General features: G+C 33.8%; 1 protein-coding gene across 6 annotated transcripts in view; it reads right to left on the bottom strand.

Moving 5' to 3' along the window:
• The window catches only part of PARP8 (poly(ADP-ribose) polymerase family member 8), a 177408-nt gene that overhangs the window by 76595 nt on the left and 80081 nt on the right, over positions 1–20732 (bottom strand). For 5 of the 6 annotated variants that reach the window (XM_024246841.3, XM_054555263.2, XM_054555264.2 and 2 more), the window contains 5 exon segments: positions 13708–13745; positions 4095–4184; positions 3470–3540; positions 1934–2011; positions 598–692 (listed from right to left, as the gene is read on the bottom strand). In XM_024246841.3, the coding sequence (XP_024102609.2) occupies positions 598–692; positions 1934–2011; positions 3470–3540; positions 4095–4184; positions 13708–13745 (372 nt within the window). 6 annotated transcript variants of the gene reach the window in all.

Below are 20732 nucleotides of genomic sequence, written 5' to 3'. Positions count from 1 at the left end.
GAAACTATTATGGTGGCAGAAAAAGCTTTTTCTTACATTAAGGAGAAAAAAGAAAAGTAAGGATGGTGGGGTCTTCTGAATTATTAAAAGCAATAAAAATGATGTGTAAATTTATCACCGAATAATATATTAGGTAACTACAGAATAAAATACATTATCATTCAAACAAGCACTGTGCAAAGTTACACCCTTTTTTTTTTTTAGGGACCAGATGACAATGTAATTTGGATACCAGTGGGTAGGCATCATTTACTTTTATCCTTCACAAGCATGTGGCCATGATTTACGATAACAGCATGGGCCCAGCTGGCCAAATCTATTCTAGGAATTAATTATGACACTACTTAAGATTGATACGTCTTCAAACTAACTCTCCAAAATAATTTTTAATGCAATCAATGTAATCTTAAACCACATGTATCAAAAAAATAGCCATAAATATGTCATTCTGTATAAGGATAAACAGTAGACTCTTTCTAAAACACTTTAAAATACAATTAAAACCCCAAATTTTCCTTTAATTTAAATTACTCCGAAAGTAAATTTCAATGACTTACCATAAAACTTTAATTTTATTCACCAGTGATACTTATTTACCTGAGAGAAACTGCATGTGGCCCATATATCTCTCTAACTGCTGACAAATCAGCTTCCAGTTGTGGGTGCTTGTGCAGTTCCCCATCATAGTTCACCTAATGAAAAGGGATAATTTAAAAGTGTCTCAGAAGTGAAGAGAATCAAAAACTTAAGCAACCTTTTGAGACAGGTCTCCCTGTGCGTTTTGCCATGGGCATTTTTAGCTTCATTAAAGGAATATATTCACTAATATCCTTAGGTTCACATATAACTAGAAAAATTGATTATGGTTAGAACTTAAAGTTAGTTTATATTAATACAAAGAAAAAGCAAATGTAAAAAACTAGTGAAGTAAGTGTCTGGCAGATAATCTAAAAAACTTCTAGAATGAACATCAAGACTGAAGAAAAGCATTTACTTCCCCTCTGTAAGAATTAGTTGTGTAAACAAAAATCAAACAGGAATGATTTTGCATAATGTTAAAATGTTATACTGGTAAAGGAATCATTTCATTGGGAAAACTATCTCATTGCTAGAAAGACATTCCTGTAGAGAGGAAAGCCCGTTTTATTATATCTATCTCTCTGTAGCCTTGCACATGCTTGATTGACAAATTACTAATTTTTCATTCTGAATAAATAAATTTACTTGCATTCTTTTACATAATTTTGGCTTTAATGTCCTTCTTTAACATATTACCCTCCCATTATACTATCCAACTTATAAAGCACATTTGCTCAAGGAGTTTATAGAAACAGAACCACATATTATACAGCCACACCCTAAAATCAATTGCTCAGTTTTAAATTTTAACATTACCCTCAAAAATTCTGATGAGTTCTTTTATATATGTGGCTAGGCTATTCTCATATATTTAAATTATGATGAGTCTTCATAACAATTTTTCAACACCAAGAATTCAATGGCAGTGAATACAAATAAACAAATGATGAAGATGCTCAGTAATTTGGGCCCATCAAATTTAATAAAGGTTAACCAGCTTCTATTTAAAACTAACAATATACACTTTTATTACAAGTGTCATTATCTCAGAATAGTGACTGAACACAACATGCTTAAGAAATTCAAGTCAAAAGCATAATAGAATACTATCTGCAAAATCTCTGTAATGAATTAAGATGACTTCAATGTAAATAAATGATTATAATTGAAAGGACTGCAGGGGAACCTTAATTTCTAAAAATAGGTTAAAAATATGCAAAGATAAATTACATAGATTTTCTAGTTAGTTACAGAACCCTGAACAACACACAGGTCCCTTAACTCTCAGGCACAGATTACCACTAGGACAACATGGCTATTAGAACTTTAAGACTAAGTATTTGGAAGACCTTACCTGCCCTCCGTAATAAAATTCTTCGGAATCATTGTCACCTTCAGAATCTTCCTCCACTGTACTATTCTGTCTTGACTCCTTAAAATAATAAAGTAACAAAACAATTTAATGGTCAAATTATTTTACCTTTCTAAAATATCAAGTGAGTATAATAGGCAGGTCTTGAGCATATATTATGGATTTTGTATATAAAACATTCTTGGTGCAGTAAAACCCCAAAACAAAAGGTAGTGGGAGACAAATGGCTTTGTGAGTGTATTCAGCAGCACATCTGTTTTAAAAGTTCTCTTTCACTGATTTTACAGGAAATGCACAATTCAATATTTGATGTATATTAAAAACTTATGTATAATCAATTATACCTTCAGTTTTGCTCTGATAAAACATTTGGCAAGCTTATACTAATTCAATTTTATTAAAAAGCTCCTCAGCATTATTTGTCCCAGGCTGTTCTCACTTACCCTGCCAACTCTAAACAATGGTATGAAAAAAAAGAAACTTTAAATGCAATAATATATAATCAAATTATAAAAATAAATATGAAACACATGAGAACTTTTGATATACAGAAATTATTTGTTTCAGAATTCAGATTTCAAAAGGGTATTTAATTTAATATGCTTCAACTTGAAGTCTGAGTTTCTAATTAACTGAGCCACATCTGCCATGTGTCTGAAGTACAAACAATGAAAATTCATGGGGGTATTCCTATCACTGGCCCTATTAACACAGGAGAAATGTAGGTATTTGGACACAGGAATCCATTCATTCAGTGTTTTGTAACCATCCCTAAACTTCTACACTGAATTTCAAATTCTTAAGGAAAACAAACAAAAAAATATGCAAAAGGAAATTTGGGTTTTATAAAATTCTAACCATTTCTGGTTTCAGCAATCCTTTTGTTCAACCAATAATTCTCAATGTGGATAAAGAAAGGAACAATGAATGGTGCAACACTAACAGGAAGAGGAGGGTTGGATCAAATGCATAATTTTGAAAGCAAAGAATTGCTGGTCCCATTGCACTCATTCTGTTTGTTTAATATCCTGATATTTATTTATAGATTCAAGTAAAGTCTTTGGAAATTGAGAGAAAAGATGAGTTTGTGTTTTTAAATACTGACAGAAAATAAGACTATGTACAACCTCAGTGTTCCTTTGGCTAAAGAAATCATCTTTTAAAATTTTAAGGATCCCATCAAAATTACGTATAGCCATGTGCAGTTACAAATCAGTTACATAATGTTCCTCAGCTAATTACAGTGTTTGAGAAAGAGTACAGAATAAATTAAGCTTTATATACATTTTATTTAGATTTAAACCAGACATTTCTTTCTATGATTTTAAAGGGAACTTTCTTCTCAGAGTTAATTTTAGGCCACTTCCTACCATACCAAACACCCCAGAGCCATTAGCTTGAGTTTCATTCACCATATACCATTTTAGTCTCACTAATGATGCTATTAACTACAAATACCCAGTAAATTTTAAATATATCTATACTGTTTCAAGAAAATAAAAAATATAATTTACATACCTCCCCATTTTCCTTTTGTAATTTGGATTTTATGGATAAGCAACAGTTAATGTCATTTGTTTTTCTTAATTCTGAAAGAAAGTTATAATTTAAAAAAATTATGGTACTTAGTATGCTATTTACCAAGCAATCATAAGTTTTGGTATAAAACCACCCTTCAGGTGATTCCATCTCCTCTGAAAAAGAATTAAGGGATATTTTGAAATCATGTAATGTTGAGGAGTTACACAATACGCAAGCTATTCTGATTTTTCACTGTGCAGAAAGATGTGATTAAACTAAACCACCACTTTACAAATTCCTTCAGCTCTCACTCTATATTTCATGGTATCTTCATTGCTGTAAGTGTGGTTTTAAAATATTCAGTCTGTCACTATGTAGGAAAATATTTTTACAACAGCAATGTCAGCATAATACATTTACACAGAATTTTTTTACAACTACTTTAAATTTATGCATTTACAAAATTGTTAAAAAATGTACTTTAGATAGAAAATTTGTATGGAGACTGGATTTATAGATATGGAAGATAAATATCTGTTACTGGCTAAATGCAACAAACAAACAAAAAAGGATAATGCAATTTTAAAAATTAACCTATTATGAAAAATAATACTACTATTACCTGTTGCTATTCTATGAAAAATTACTGGTATTGGCTCTGTAGTAACTAGCACATCTTCATCATTCTCTGAACTTGACACATATGTATTATCTGCAAAAAAAAAAAAAAAAAAGATAATGAAAGGCATAAGTTTAAAAAATACATCCTTTACAAAAATAATAGCTAATTTATATGCACATCACTTTAGTTCCAACTCTCATAAAGCACACACTACTGTTTGATTAAACTAAAAAAATATGATAAGTAAATTGCAGATTTATGTGTGAAGTAATTGTAAATAGTCTCTTTAAAGACATTTGTATCTCCTGGTGAAATACAGATTTTGAATAGAGACTATCCAGGTACATCTCTAATATCCCTTACGGCAATGAATCATTTGGATGCAACTGGGTGCCTTAACTCACTGGGCACGGTCCTTCCCAATATCAGCATCTACTATAGGAAGCAGGATTGTGAGTGGAGAGAGAAAACTGAAGAAGAGCATTTGTTGCAATAAAAAAAAAAAAAAATTATTAGTGGGCTGGGCGCAGTGGCTCACATCTGTAGTCCTAGCTCTTTGGGAGGCCTAGACAGGCGGGTCACTCGAGGTCAGGAGTTTGATACCAGCCTGGCCAACATGGTGAAACCCCCATCTCTAAAATAAAAAATAAAAATAAGGAAAGATTCATTATCAAATCATTCAAAAATCTGAGCTGAAGACTTTGTTGTAAATCATACCTTCCATATTGCTCTAACGCATATTTTTAAATTGATAAAGTCTCACAATTATCATTCTTCCATGAATTAAATTAGCTACATGCATTATACAAGTTGAGTGCACAAAATACTAAATTAGTCCACAGGGTCCTTAAATTTCTTATTCACTATTTGTTTCCTCTTTAAAAAATAACATTTTTATGAGTTTAGCACTCTTTCCCTAATGAATACAGGTCTCCAAGTATATGGTAATACAATTCTTAGGTATTTATTTTTCTTTGCTCATTGATGATTGCAGGGCATCTCTCAGAAGAGCTTTTTGACCCACACTTCATCAATTCATTAATAATGGTCCTATAATGCACCCATCAATGACCTACTAAATAGTATAAAATATCACGAACATATAATAGAAGCATGGATCAATTTCTGCTAGGAGAAATTAGTTGTTCTTATGACGCAGGGAATGCACATTAAAAGATATTTTTGAGCCCAGTTTTCATAATATTGTGTCAGTACAATGAGAACACAATTTTTAATTAATACATCTCTAAGTCACTATTTCCAAAGAAACATCTGTAGCATTCTTAGCCTCAAGTAATGAGTGAATGATAGTGATCTGTATGTACAGGTTGGCTGCAAAAGATTCTCAACAGACCTAAGGCTTTAACAGTCAGGGAGCTAAGCAGGAGTGGATATGAATTAGATTTGAGACAAAAGATGTTTGCCTCATTATTTGGATTAGTGCAATCACAAATTTTGCTTTATTTAGTTTTCCAATATTTTCATGGAGCATGTGAGGTTTTCATGCTTATCGAGTGGGACCACAGATTAAGAAACAGGTTTAATATAAACTTAATTATTATCTCATTAGTTGAGACTTTGATCACTTATCTAGAGTCTCTTCTGCCAGTAACCTCATACTTTCAGTAAGTATCAAAAACGCCTATTAGAGTCAATTTTTTTTTATTATGTCTTAAACCCTCACTCAGAGTCTCACTGATTTGAAATCGGTTGCTACTTAATATAAAACCTAATTATCTGTTTTCCCTGTGCACAATGGATTCCCTGGAGCTAACATTTAGAAGAAAAAGAGTATTAGAAGGCAGCATTAGAACAACAGAAACAAAAGCTGGCCACCAAGTAGAAGGGAAGATCCAGAAGAATCCATAAGGTGGATATAGCATCATGCAATTTCACAGTATCATGGAATGACGAAGATTTTACTAAAACACCAAGAGGCAAGTAAATTAAGACATTATGTTTAAGAAAACAGGGGAGTGAATAACTAAATAGAAAGGATTTTCTATCAAAATGGCTTACGTAAAGTGTCAACACTGGAAGACAGTGAGATTTGATTCAAGAGAATATAATTTGGTGACTATAAGTTGTATAGGCTAGACAGCATTATGCCTTCAAACATATCATTTTCTGAAAGATTTTGTATAGTTTGTATTTTGATTACTGTTTAGGCATTAGAACACATGTAATTTCTTATTTTGGCTTAATTTACCCCAAATAAAAATGTTTCCAGGTTTTATGACATTATTTATTAAATTGCCATTATTACATAATAGGCCAGATCAGATCACAGAGATAGACCCAATTTATGATCAGAAACATAGAACAGGAAAGAAAGCACATCAAATCTAGAAACTGGTTCAATTATTTGAAAGAATTCACTTCACTCTGAATTCAAAGCACTCTGTTCTCTTTTTGGAATATTTTTGATTACTAATTTGATCTCCTTACTGATTATTGGCCTGTTTTTTTTTATGATTCAGTCTTGATAGGTTGCATGTCTCTAGGAATTTATCTATTTCTTCTACTTTACCCATTTTAAGCAATCCTTTTGAGATCCAGAGGAAATGGAACCAGGCTCTTCAAGCAATATCTCCACCACCATGTTCATTGTGGCATTATTCACAACAGCTAAGAAGTGGAAACAACTTAAGTGTTCATCAATGGATGGTTGCATAAAGAAACTGAGGTACATACATACAACAGAATATTACATTCAGCAACTGAAAATGAATGAAATCCTGCCATATGCAACAACATGGATGAACATGGAGGACGTTATGCCAAGTGAAATAAGCCAGACAACACGGAAAGATAAATACTGCATGATTTCACTTCTATACGGAATCTAAGTAAGTTGAACCAGTATAAGCAGAGAATAAGAACAATGGTGGCCAGGGGTTGGGGGACACAGCACGATGTTAGCTAAAGGGTACAAACTTTCAGTTAAAGCTATAAAATGAACAAGTTCTGGGACCTAATGTATAACACGGGTGGTGATGGATATGTTAATTAATTTGATCGTGGTAATCACTACACATGTATACATGTATCAAATCATCACATTGTATACCTTGACTATATTCAATCTTTATTTGACAATTAAATATTTTAAGATTTAGAAAAATCTAGACACTACTGCCAAATAGCTATTGATCTCCTTTAGCATAAGCCACAGTTTTAGCTATAAAATGAGAGGTTTGCTCATCATCTTTGATGATCATCCCATCTGTATGAATCCACTCTGTTGGCTTTTTGTTGTTGCTTAATTACTTCTAAATCTTCCTCAAATTATTTTGACATTTGTAAAAATAACATACTTGTTTAGAGGAGAATGTGGAGCGTAAAAAGGGTTAAAGAAAGGACTTAAAGTAATAGAATGAGTCAGTGACAGAATAAGAATGGGACGTATCTCAAAATAATAATAGCTATTTATGACAAACCCACAGCCAATATCATACTGAATGGCCAAAAACTGGAAGCATTCCCTTTGAAAACTGGCACAAGACAGGGATGCCCTCTCTCACCACTCCTATTCAACATAGTGTTGGAAGTTCTGGCCAGGGCAATCAAGCAGGAGAAAGAAATAAAGGGTATTCAATTAGGAAAAGAGGAAGTCAAATTGTCCCTGTTTGCAGATGACATGACTGTATATTTAGAAAACCCCATCGTCTCAGCCCAAAATCTCCTTAAGCTGATAAGCAACTTCAGCAAAGTCTCAGGATACAAAATCAATGTACAAAAATCACAAGCATTCTTATACACCAATAACAGACAAACAGAGAGCCAAATCATGAGTGAACTCCCATTCACAATTGCTTCAAAGAGAATAAAATACCTAGGAATCCAACTTACAAGGGATGTGAAGGACCTCTTCAAGGAGAACTACAAACCACTGCTCAGTGAAATAAAAGAGGATACAAACAAATGGAAGAACATTCCATGCTCATGGATAGGAAGAATCAATATCGTAAAAATAGCCATACTGCCCAAGGTAATTTATAGATTCAATGACATTCCCATCAAGCTACCAATGACTTTCTTCACAGAACTGGAAAAAACTACTTTAAAGTTCATATGGAACCAAAAAAGAGCCCACATTGCCAAGTCAATCCTAAGCAAAAAGAACAAAGCTGGAGGCATCAAACTACCTGACTTCAAACTATACTATAAGGCTACAGCAACCAAAACAGTATGGTACTGGTACCAAAACAGAGATATAGACCAATAGAACAGAACAGAGCCCTCAGAAATAATACCACACATCTACAACCATCTGATCTTTGACAAACCTGACAAAAGTGAGAAATGGGGAAAGGATTCCCTATTTAACAAACGGTGCTGGGAAAATTGGCTAGCCATATGTGGAAAGCTGAAACTGGATCCCTTCCTTACACCTTATATAAAAATTAATTCAAGATGGATTAAAGACTTAAACGTTAGACCTAAAATCATAAAAACCCTAGAAGAAAACCTAGGCAATACCATTCAGGACATAGGCATGGGCAAGGCCTTCATGTCTAAAACACCAAAAGCAATGGCAACAAAAGCCAAAATTGACAAATGGGATCTAATTAAACTAAAGAGCTTCTGCACAGCAAAAGAAACTACCATCAGAGTGAACAGGCAGCCTACAGAATGGGAGAAAATGTTTGCAATCTACTCATCTGACAAAGGGCTAATATCCAGAATCTACAAAGAACTCAAACAAATTTACAAGAAAAAAACAAACAACCCCATCAAAAAGTCAGCAAAGGATATGAACAGACACTTCTCAGAAGAGGACATTTATGCAGCCAAAAGACACATCAAAAAATGCTCATCATCACTGGCCATCAGAGAAATGCAAATCAAAACGACAATGAGATACCATCTCACACCAGTTAGAATGGCGATCATTAAAAAGTCAGTAAACATCAAGTGCTGGAGAGGATGTGGAGAATAAGAACACTTTTACACTGTTGGTGGGACTGTAAACTAGTTCAACCATTGTGGAAGATAGTGTGGCAACTCCTCACTAGAGTTCTAGTGATCTAGAACTAGAAATACCACTTGACCCAGCCATCCCATTACTGGGTATATACCCAGAGGATTATAAATCATGCTGTTCTAGGGTTCTAGAGACCTAGAACTAGAAATACCACTTGACCCAGCCATCCCATTACTGGGTATATACCCAGAGGATTATAAATCATGCTGTTATAAAGACACACACATACGTATGTTTATTGCAGCACTATTCACAATAGCAAAGACTTGGAACCAACCCAAATGTCCATCAATGATAGACTGGATTAAGAAAATGTGGCACATATACACCATGGAATACCATGCAGCCATAAAAAAGGATGAGTTCATGTACTTTGCAGGGACATGGATGAAGCTGGAAATCATCATTCTCAGCAAACTATTGCAAGGACAAAAAACCAAACACCGTATGTTCTCACTCATAGGTGGGAATTGAACAATGAGAACACATGGACACAGGAAGGGGAAGATCACACACTGGGGCCTGTTGTGGGGTGGAGGGAGGGAGGAGGGATAGCATTAGGAGATATACCTAATGTAAATGATGAGTTAATGGGTGCAGCACACCAACATGGCACATGTATATATATATGTAACAAACCTGCACGTTGTGCACATGTACCCTAGAACTTAAAGTATAATAAAATATATATACACGTATATGTGTGTGTATATATATATGAATGTTTTCAAACTCAAATTCCTTCACTGGAATTCTCCATCTTGACTTCTAAGCTCTCTTTTTTTTTCTGAAAACCTCTGGGGACAGTTAGATTTTTAATGTGTATGTTTTATAGAGGACCTACAGATCTTTGTTAAAGCTGTTAACAGCAAGATATTTTCTCTTCACTTCTCTAACACTATGCAAAGCATTACCAGAACTTCCATGAACACTTGGGACTTCGGGAGACATGAATAGAACTGTGCAAAAAGTATTTCTTAAACTGTTGCTTTTATTCTGCTCCAAATACAGCATCATTTAAGTCAAGTCATTCCATTCCTCACTGATGTAACTTAAGATAAATAATAATTATAACTCTAAAAAGTAATTATATTGATTTCATGTTACATTCTGGATATTTTTGCTGAATTTTCTACATAATTTCACCTCATCCCCTATAGCAGTCAATTATTATCCCTATTTTAAATACTAGGAAACTAAGACTCAGAGAAATTAAATACTATTAATTAACTAACTATACACTAGTAAGTGGTAAAACTTTAATCTGCCTGAATCCAAAAATCAATGTTTTGTCACTATACCATGTGCTTTTTTAAATATGGAAAGTATTGTCATTAAAAAGTTGCAATATCTTATAAAATATAAATGTTTATTAGGTATAAAAACAATTATATTTTGGGGGCTATAATTTGATATAGACTGTACAGTATTCTAATTCTCACTTAAGAGGTTTATTCACAAGCTATACCTAATATCATGTAGGTCAAGACTCTTTGGACTCACAGGTGCTAGAGGATCCAGAAAGTATCCCTTCATTCCGCTACTAGGGATAAGAAAGTCCACTCCCAACAGTAGGTAAGCCTTCCTAATTAAAAGTGGAAAGAGAAAATTAAAGAACTCTGCCATTATAGCAGAGCCAACCTGTGACTTGTAATATACACAACTATTGTGTAATTCATTCTCTGACATTAAAAAAAAAAACTGTCTTCAGTATAAAATCCACAAAGAAGTACAAGTAAATCACAAGGCCTCTCTATTTCTTCACTTAATCATGAACAGTCAACATATCATTTAGTATTTCATTTATATACATGCTATTACGTATGCTGACTCAACAAAGGCCCTCTAAATTTTCATTTCACTAAAACTATGAAATAAATTTCAATAGATGGCACAAGTTAATTAACAGATCACAATTATAAAAGGATAAATATGTTCCTAGGGACATAAGCTAGAATGATGTAATCTTGGCTTTGGAGGATAATACTGATATATTTTCATAGAGCAAAGAAAATTTCATATGTTCAAACTTAGATGACTACTTAATAACTGATCCAAATAATCCAGGAAAAGTAGGCGGAGGGGAAGCCTAAGGTATATTATTAGAAAGAATTCATAAATATAGTATCAAAATTACTGCATTTAGAAATTGAATGCAACATTAAAGAGAGCTATTTGAAAGAATCTTTTAAATGGGCAAACTATTTGGAAGACAAACCAACGGAGGGAAGAACAAGAACAAATATGAACAATAAAAATGGGCCAGGAGAAATAACCAGAGACGTGGAAGATTTTTACAATTACAGATCAAATACTATACTTTTGCTAAAAAGTTTGGACATTTCACCAACATAGAAACTTTCAGTAAGAAGACATATTTTAAAATGACTAAGAAATAGGAAAACAGAAGAGATAATAATCATGTCAGAAAAACAACTGCCCCAGAACCATCCCTAAAAAGCTCAGACAGATTTGTTTGCAAGTTCTAGCAAATGCTCAAAGAGTTGTTTAATTCCTTCAGCAACTTAAGGTCTTTAATGCTAAAGTATATGACAAAACACATAATTCTCATAGCTCAACATTGAGTTATTTGCTAATATAATTTGTTACTTTATTGTTTAAAGGAAAAAGTAGATATGACACCTCAACAGATGCCAAACAATAGTTTGATAAAGATTTAATATTCATTTTTTTTAAAAAAAAGCTTGGTAAATGAGAAAAAGAGTAATTTCCTTTCTGAAAACAACTGGAGGCATGCTCACCAATTTTGAGAAAAGGGACAAAGCTGCCAACTTTCCTATCTATTATTAAAAATTATTCCAGTGCCAACAAGAACAGGTATAAATGTTGGAAAGGAAGAACAGACACATAAGTTATAAAACAAGATGTCTACCTAAAAAGTCAAGCATATTAACCAACAACTCTTAGTACAAATAAATGTGGATTAAAATTTAATAATGGGGAAAACATTATCATATTAATGTTGACTGTGAAGAAAGCTCCATAAAAATACTAACACTACTTCCCCAGAGGCAACGGGAATCAGAATTGAATTACAGACGATTTTATCACCAAACTACATGTTTTGGGAAAATGTTATTTAATACTTACCATCTCTCAGCACACTTCTCTAAGTATGAATTTGTATTATAAACTGCCCTGTTCTGCCTTTCATACAGACTGGCATTGAGAATCAAATGAAATTATGTATGTGCAAATACTTGGTATACTGTGCACTGGATAGTGTATTTTGATATACTGGTTACATCAGCCAACTGAAAATTCTGCCCTAGTGTTTACCAGAATGCACTAATCTCCGTCTTCTGTGATCGTATTTTATTGCAGCATAACAACCTACTTTGACCAAACAGATCAAATATATATACTTACACTCCTTCCTTTTGGAAATGAAGTTATATTGAAAATTCATTGCAAACTTGCTCCAGTTAGAGAATTCAGTAAAAAGAGCACAAATGATAATCAACACTTTTTTTTAGAATTTCAATGTTTGTATATTGGCATTTCCAGGTGGGGCTCCCGTAAAGTGAGAAAAAGCCCAAGTAATACCTCTCGGCCACAAGAGGGAGCTAAACACTTGGCCCACTTGGTTTACTAAAGGCATCTACCATACATCCTGTGCTACAGATTAATTCACTTAGTGTCTTCAACTTGGGCTTTAATTTGTACTATTATTTCTATTACCTTGACTTAAAGTTCTGTACCTCTCATGGCTGACATCTCTATGATCTGCCTCATATGAAAAGCACATTAATTTTTATATTTACAATAAATAGTGGGGCTTTTATTTCATAACATACTTGGCAAACATAGCATCAAAAACATGCTACACTATCAGACAGGGCTGATTGCATAACCATCTACAAAAAGTATTTTTCTTATAAATACTTCTTGTATTGGTTCTTCCAGTAAAATTTCTCTAGAACACTTTTTGTATTACTATTAAAAATAGGCATAGCCTTAATGAATAACTTCATTGTATAACCATATAATAGTTTTATAGAATACTATGCTTAAAACATATGGAGAGCATAGCAAAATAATTGTAAGGAAGTTTGTGATTTAAGAAAGTATTTTCAAATGTAACGATCTTATAAAATGGTTAAATGCTTAATGCAAACTGCTGCAGAAAATACTTAAATGCTAAACAAGTAAGTTTTACATTATCTCCATACCAAACTATGAACTAATTGCTATTTTTTAATACTAAAAAGAAAAAATAGATACACACGCACACTTAGAAAACTGACTGAAACAAATAAATGTTACCTATTATTTTTACATTATGAAAGGCCAAATGATGTTCAAAACTAACAATTAGACCATTGATCTCTTTATTTTAATTGCAATGATGTAAATGTACAGACTGGAACTATCATAGGGCTCTTTAAAGAACTTTTCATTGGGAAATTATTTTGATTCTGCACTGTGTCTCAGAGTAAGACATGTGCTTCGCAGGCAGTAAGCAGAATTCTTCTACAGCTTTAAGGCTTCCTCTACCAATGTTTCACCCCTCGATATATTTATATGTGTTTTACATCTCCAGAAGAAAAAAATATTCAAAGGAACCTTGATATGAATATCTGTAATAAAACGAGAAAAGCATACCTGGGTAATCTTCAGATACATGTACTGAGTAGGATACACTGTTAAAACAACAAAAAAAAAAGGCTCAAGTTACTGCTAAGGTAAACAGGCTTTTATAAAAGACAAATCAAACCCATGTTACCCATTCAGTTATATAGATGTAAGCATAAACAGGAAACTTCCAAAACAGATTAGAAAAACACTTTTATATCCACCATAAGAAACTTACAGGTTTTTAAAATATACTTTCCATTAGTCTAAATGGGTCTTAGTCTAACAGTTTTGAAATATCTTTCTCCCAAAAGGGATATTTCTTTTAGTATAGATAGGTCTTTTATTTCAGCAAGGTCTATTTTTCCTACTATATGATCATTTGTTTTCTTTGCTCAGATTTCCTCAAATCATCTTTTCTTACCAAAAAAGTATTTCTCTTATTTAGTACAGCACCCAAGAATTTAAACATTTTTAATAGTTTCCCCAAAATATGAAGTACTTTTGATAATGTTGGTTTTTTTCTAGAAGAATTAACAAAATATAATGGAAGTATAAGTAATATTATCAATCGTTCATCATGCACGCACACACATTTACATATAAACAAACTTTAGTCTATTTTCATAAGGATTGAGTTGTTTCAAAATAATTCTTAAATTAGATTTTAACAATTGCACAACTCCCTTCTCAGTAACCCCGCTGCCTCTATGCACTTATCTCATATGACATATGAAAATTGAACATATTTATTTGTTCATTTTTCTATCCCTGTCAACTAGATAGCAAGCCCCATGAGGTTAAGATCTACGTCTATTTATATTTGCAGTGTCATCATTTACTTTGGTGCATGACACACAGCACATGTTTAACATTAGCTATCTGACTGCATCAGTGAAGCTGCCACCTGCCACAGAAAAGTCAAATTTTAGTTTGCGTTCAGCCAATTATCTGCCTGTTAAGACAAAAAAACCTAATTCTCTTTAAAGGAACATATAGAAGACAGAATCTACACAAAGTATCATTCACAAGGTGAATCCAATATAATCAGAAATCACTTAATATATGTACAAACAGAAAAATGTAACCTATTTTCAAGAGAAAAGAAGATCCAAGTGTTGGGATTAGCCCACCATAATGTTAAAACAGTTATCATAAGTATACCTAAGGATGTAAAGGAAAAACCAATCTGAAGAAGACAGAAACAAACAAAAACAGACTATCAGGGACTTATGGGGCACTAGCAAAAGAGCAAACATTTGTATATTAGAGTTTTAGAAGGCTGAAGAAAGAAAGAATAATGCAGAAAATATCAAGAAGAGCTGAAAATTTCCCAATTTGAGTGAAAGACAAAGATGTGTTGAATAAAGAAGCTCAGAAAATCTGAAACAGGAAAGCACAAAGCAAATTACACCCAGGTACATGCAGTCAAACTGCTGAAAACCAAATGTAAGGAAACATTCTAAAAGAACTCAGAGAAAAATAAAACGACACATTACACACAAGGAAACAGTGATAAGAACCAATGTTGACTTTTGGGGAGGGGAGGAGACAACTGTCCAGCCAGAATTCTCTATTCAGCCCATATATTATATATACGTATCCACCAAAAACAGGAAAAATAAAACAACTTTCAGATAAAAGAAAATTGTGAAAATTGGTCCCCAGCAGACCTGCAGTATAAGAAGTCCTAAACAAAGCTCTTCTGGATGAATAATACCAGATGGAAAGTCAAAAGAATGAAAAGCACCAAAAACTGTAAATATAAAACACTATTTTTTTAATGTTTTAAAAATACATTTGACTGTTAAAAAGTAAAATTATAGCACTTCACATACATATGATTACAGCATTGTAACAGGGAGGGGTAGGATGGTCTTAAACAGTTGCAAGGTCCTTGCATATTATGTAAAATGAAGTTGCAAAATCCTTTCATATGATGTAAAATGATATATTAACCCTAAATAATAACTATCAGAAAAGTTAAGGAAATATCCCTATAGCATGTACATGCACACACACCCAAACTGCTTAAAAAGCTAATAGATAAATTATACAATGATTCCAAAAATCATTTTGGATCATTTAATCCAAAAGAAAGCAGGAAAGGAGGAACAAAAAACAGAAGGAACAAATAGAAAACAAAAAAGTAAATAGAGCCTGAATCTAATCATATCAATAACTGCATTGAATGTTAATGGAATAAGACACACTGAATAAAAGGAAAAGATTACCAGAATGGATAAAAAAGCAAGGTCTATGCTATCTTTAAGAGATCCATATTAAATATAGAGACACATACAGATTTAAAGTGAAGAATGGAAAAGATACACCATGCAAACAATAAGTATCAGAAGACTGAGGACTAAAGATATAAAGAGATCATTTGTAATGATAAACGTGTCAGTTCGTCAGGAAGAAGGCATACCAATCATAAATGTGTATGTACCTAATAACAAAGCTTCATAATATATGAAGCAAAACCTGACAGAAATAGAGGAAAAATGAACAACTCAACAATCATAATTTGAGTAATTAACAGAACCAGACCAAAAAGAAAAAAAAATTAAAGACACAGAATATTTGAAACTGATTTTCATAGAACACTATAACTGCAGAATATCAAGATAGATCATATACTGAGCTATAACACAAATCTCAATAAATTTGAATGAATGGATGAACATGAGTCAGCATAGCTTATACCCTGGGTTCCCTGGCTCATCTTGCCCTTATGACATTTGAGTCTTAAGTCCTAGAAAAGAGTTCCCAACTCCACCAGTCAAATCCCTGGCATGCTGCTCAGTCCTTGGAAAGAGATTAGGCAGAGACAAAAAACAAAACAAAAAAAAAAAACAACCACAATTGAATAAGTAGATGAGTAGAAAAGAAGTACAATTAGTAATCAGACCAAGTTTGACACATTTTTATTTCATAAAGCAAATTTTTTCAATTTTTAAAAAATTTTTTTTAGAGGTGAGGTCTTGCTCTGTTGCCCAGGCTGGAGTACAATGGCATAATCATAGCTTACTGTAACCTCAAACTCCTGGGGTCAAGCAACTGCCCCCTGCAGCCTCCCGGGTAGACTGGACTACAGATTTGCACCACCACACACAGTTAATTTATTTTATTTTTGATAGAGACAGGGGTCTCGCTATATTGCCCAGGCTGGTCTCAAACATCTGGCCTCAAGTGATCTTCCTGCCTCAGCCGTCTAAAGCACTGGGATTAAAACCATTAATCCCAGTATTAATTCAAGGAACACTTTTTGGTAACCTGGTATGAGCCAAACATTGTGTTAATGCCAAATAAGATTTAAACAGAAAAAAATATATATATCAGAGGCAACACCTTTGGATGGTTAATTTAGAGGGAACCAGAGAATATGATACATAAATATGACAGACAAAGGAACTTGAACATTTTAAAGCAAAGTAGTATTTCTTTTTTTACTTTTTATATAATATAGACTCACATAAAGTTGAAAAGACTGTACAAAAGTGTCACGTATATTACCCAGTTTCCTCCATTGCTTACACGTTATGTACCTACAGTAGAATATCAAATCCTGGAAATTGACATTAGTGCAAAGTTTGAGTATAGTTCTATGTTATTTTTTCACATGTGCATCACATGCCCATTACAGCAAACAAAATACAGAACTATTTGATCACACAAAAATTTCCCTTGTGCTACCTTTTTTAGAGACATATCCATCTCCCTTCACCTAAGCATCCTTAAGCCCAACAGCCACTAACCAGTTCCCTAGCTCTAAATTTTTTATCATTTCAAGAACACATAAATGGAATCAGAGTATGAAGCATAACAGTATTTCCAGGCAGATTAGTATTTTGAACAATGTACTCTGATAGCAAATATTTAAGATAGATTGAAGAAAAGAGAGACCAGATTAAGAAGCTATCATAGTAGTAAAATATGAGCAAATATCAGTGAAAAGGTATGTATTGGGAATAAGAATGCAGGAACAAATGGCAGATGTTGGACTCCAGCCAATAGAGCAGCTTTGGAAATCACGGCCCTGAATCAACATGCCAAACATTAGAAGATAAAATATCCATGACAATGGTGCCCCAAACAAGCTGGGGGAAATGTACACTATGACCCCATATGAAATCATTTTCCTGTGATCCATTCCTTTATACTGTCGAATGGTACTATGGAGAAATAAAACTGATGATCAAGGCACTCTTCTGATCTGGCAGTGCTATGTGACAGAAGCTTGGCAATGCCAGAGATTATACTCAGTACTAAGCTGAATTAATTCCCAACAGCTAACCATCTCAACCAATGGCAATTGGCTTCATTTTTCATCTAAATCAATGTCTGAATCCAAAATGAGGCCTTAATTCATTCCTTTGTCTACCTCCAGTTAGAGGGCCTGTTGTAGTTCAAGACAGACAAATAGGAGTCCAATGCAGCTTTGAGGCTTACTAGCTGGGAGGCATAAGAAAAGTTAGTTAAACACTCACAGACTCAATCTCTATTTAGTAAAATGGAAGAATCCATACCTACTTTAAGAGCCTGCTGTGATGATTTAATGGCTTAACAGGTGCAAGGACCCCAGGACAATGCCAGACACATAACAGCAGGTGCTGAGTAATTTTAGTCAGCTTCCAGTACAAGCAATTAAAATTTATAGGACTGAAATTTACATGAATGAATGTTCTCTGGGGAACTCAATTTGCTAAAAAGTACAATATATTACATTTATCTGAGACCCAAACCAACACTGATTATTTTATTTTATGGTCATATTGTCCTCATGATATTAGGAGACATTCCCATGTTCGTGAACATACCTAATTTTTCAAATAGAAAATAGCAAACAGAAATCCTGCAAAATGATTCACCAGCCCCTTGTGTGACAGCATTTTCTCAGTGGTATACCAGAAGGAAAATCACCAGGACTGTAAAATTCTAATCAGTTTCACTTTGTGACTTACAGAGTTCTAAGGGAAACAATCTAGTACAAACAGACATGGATGATTGGCTCAAGGATCTAATGGGTAGTACCAAAAAAACGTGGAAAGAGCAAAGCTTAAGTAGATTGCAGAGTACTGTTAGTATGTGCTGTACATAATAAATACCATGTAGCAGGCAGAAAATATTGTCAAGAAACGTAAGTGAAAGTGAAAGAAGGTGGACATAAGAAGAAAGCAAAATCTAGAGCAAGTTCTGAATTCCTTTTAAAAGTCATATTCATCTTTTGTCCTCACATCCCTGGAGCAAGCTCTGAATTCCTATTCAGAGAAAAAAAAAAGCCTTCAGAATTTTGGGATATGCTGACTTACAATTAATTACATTGAGGTGCTTTGCCAGAGAAACTCATGTCAGTCAAATATGTGTTTGGTATATATTATATGAACAGCGTGATGCATGGTTCTTAAAGTCACAACTTTGAAACCAGAATCTAAAAATTATTTTACTGCACCTCAATAATTTTCTAACAAAATAGTTACTTTCACCTCTTTTTCCTTTGAAAGCATCTGGCCCAACCAAAGACATCTCCCAATAGCCAACAACCTTCTAAAGGAGTTCCCAGAGCAGCTGTCAGTTGTTCCATATCTACCTAATCCTGTATTCTGTTCATATATTTGTTTAGTCCTATAATTGAAACCATTTAATAAGGTCATTCTTGTATCTACACTTCCCAATCACTCCATTACCATCCTTTTCCTTCTGAAATGTCTGCAATGAGCTAAGAACAGATAGAGTTTGGTCTGAACTCCCAAGTTCATGGATCTAAGAAGAGTCTTTCAAAAGTAGTGGAAGATGGTAGTTCGTATGTAATAAAGATTGAAACTTAGGCTTGAACATGAAAGAATTTTAGACTTAAAAGAGTTTTTTGATGCACCAATTCATTATCTGATTTTACAAGCAGGGCCCATAACTGCCATCTGTAACTTAAAACTCCTGGATCCTCAGTTCATGCTTTTTCAACAACACCCAGAGGTTTTGACAGAACAAGTAAAAACCAGTATTTTATTGCACATTACCTTTTTACTTGCCCGCTAACATTTAAAACAATTTCTCCAATAAACTACATCCTCGTATCTTTTATCCCTCCCAGTTAGATCACGCTTTAAGAATTTAAATAAGAAAAAGCAAAAGGCAGAAACAAAAAATCGCACATGACAAACAATCCTCTACCCTAGCTAAGATGCTTAGGAGTACAGGTCTCAATTTTATTTAATCAATTAATTTTTAATTTTATTTATTTATTTATGTTTTGGAGACAAGGTTTCACTTTGTTGCCTACGCTGGAATGCAATGGCCTCAAGCCTCCCAGAGCTCTGGGATTACAGATGTGAGCCATCGTGCCTGGTTAGGTCTCAGTCTTTGTTCACTTGCAAGTCAGCAGTTGAAACCTGAGACCACATCTCACCCCCAGACATAATGGAGCTTTCTAGAAGAAAATTCACTCCAGCACTTACTAATTCTGTCTTCCTTACTCTTCAAGTGCTGCAGAGTGAAAGAGATGCTGTCCCACTACCCACCTCCAGACCCAACTCTAGTGTCTCAAGCTAGAAGGTAATTTAGGGCATGCTAGAAGCTCACCTTTGCTACTTTAATGCCATTCAGTTCCCAAAACATTCACTTTCATGTTCATCATCATTTCACCCTCCAAAAACATTTTCAAATTGTGCAGGTCAATCAGCTACAGCATCCTCATTCTTCACCACTATGAGCTACAATATTTTTGTCATTTATCCAGGGTTGGGGAACTCTAGGACCTTCTTTTCCTCTTTACCAAAAATCTTGACATCACTCCCATCCATTTGGACAACGTTAAGCTGCACATAGTCCCATGGCCTCGTTTCCCTTACCTCTAGCTCACCAAATCTCCAAATGGCTATACCTTGAAGCTTGATTTGGAGTGAATGGCTCCCCTTCTAAAATCTCAAACCCCCATGTCCCACTTTCTAACCACAATTTTATAATTTTCCAGCTCTCACTCCTTTCCTCCTACTTCTAACACCCTTAAACAATGCATTCACTCTTTGTGTCTTTACCAGTCCCTCTGAGCTTCATTT

Source organism: Pongo abelii, chromosome 4 (genome assembly GCF_028885655.2).
Source record: "Pongo abelii isolate AG06213 chromosome 4, NHGRI_mPonAbe1-v2.0_pri, whole genome shotgun sequence".
NCBI classification, from domain to species: Eukaryota; Metazoa; Chordata; class Mammalia; order Primates; family Hominidae; genus Pongo; species Pongo abelii.
Note: the sequence above shows the minus strand (reverse complement) of the source record. Positions and strands in the feature narration are given on the sequence as shown.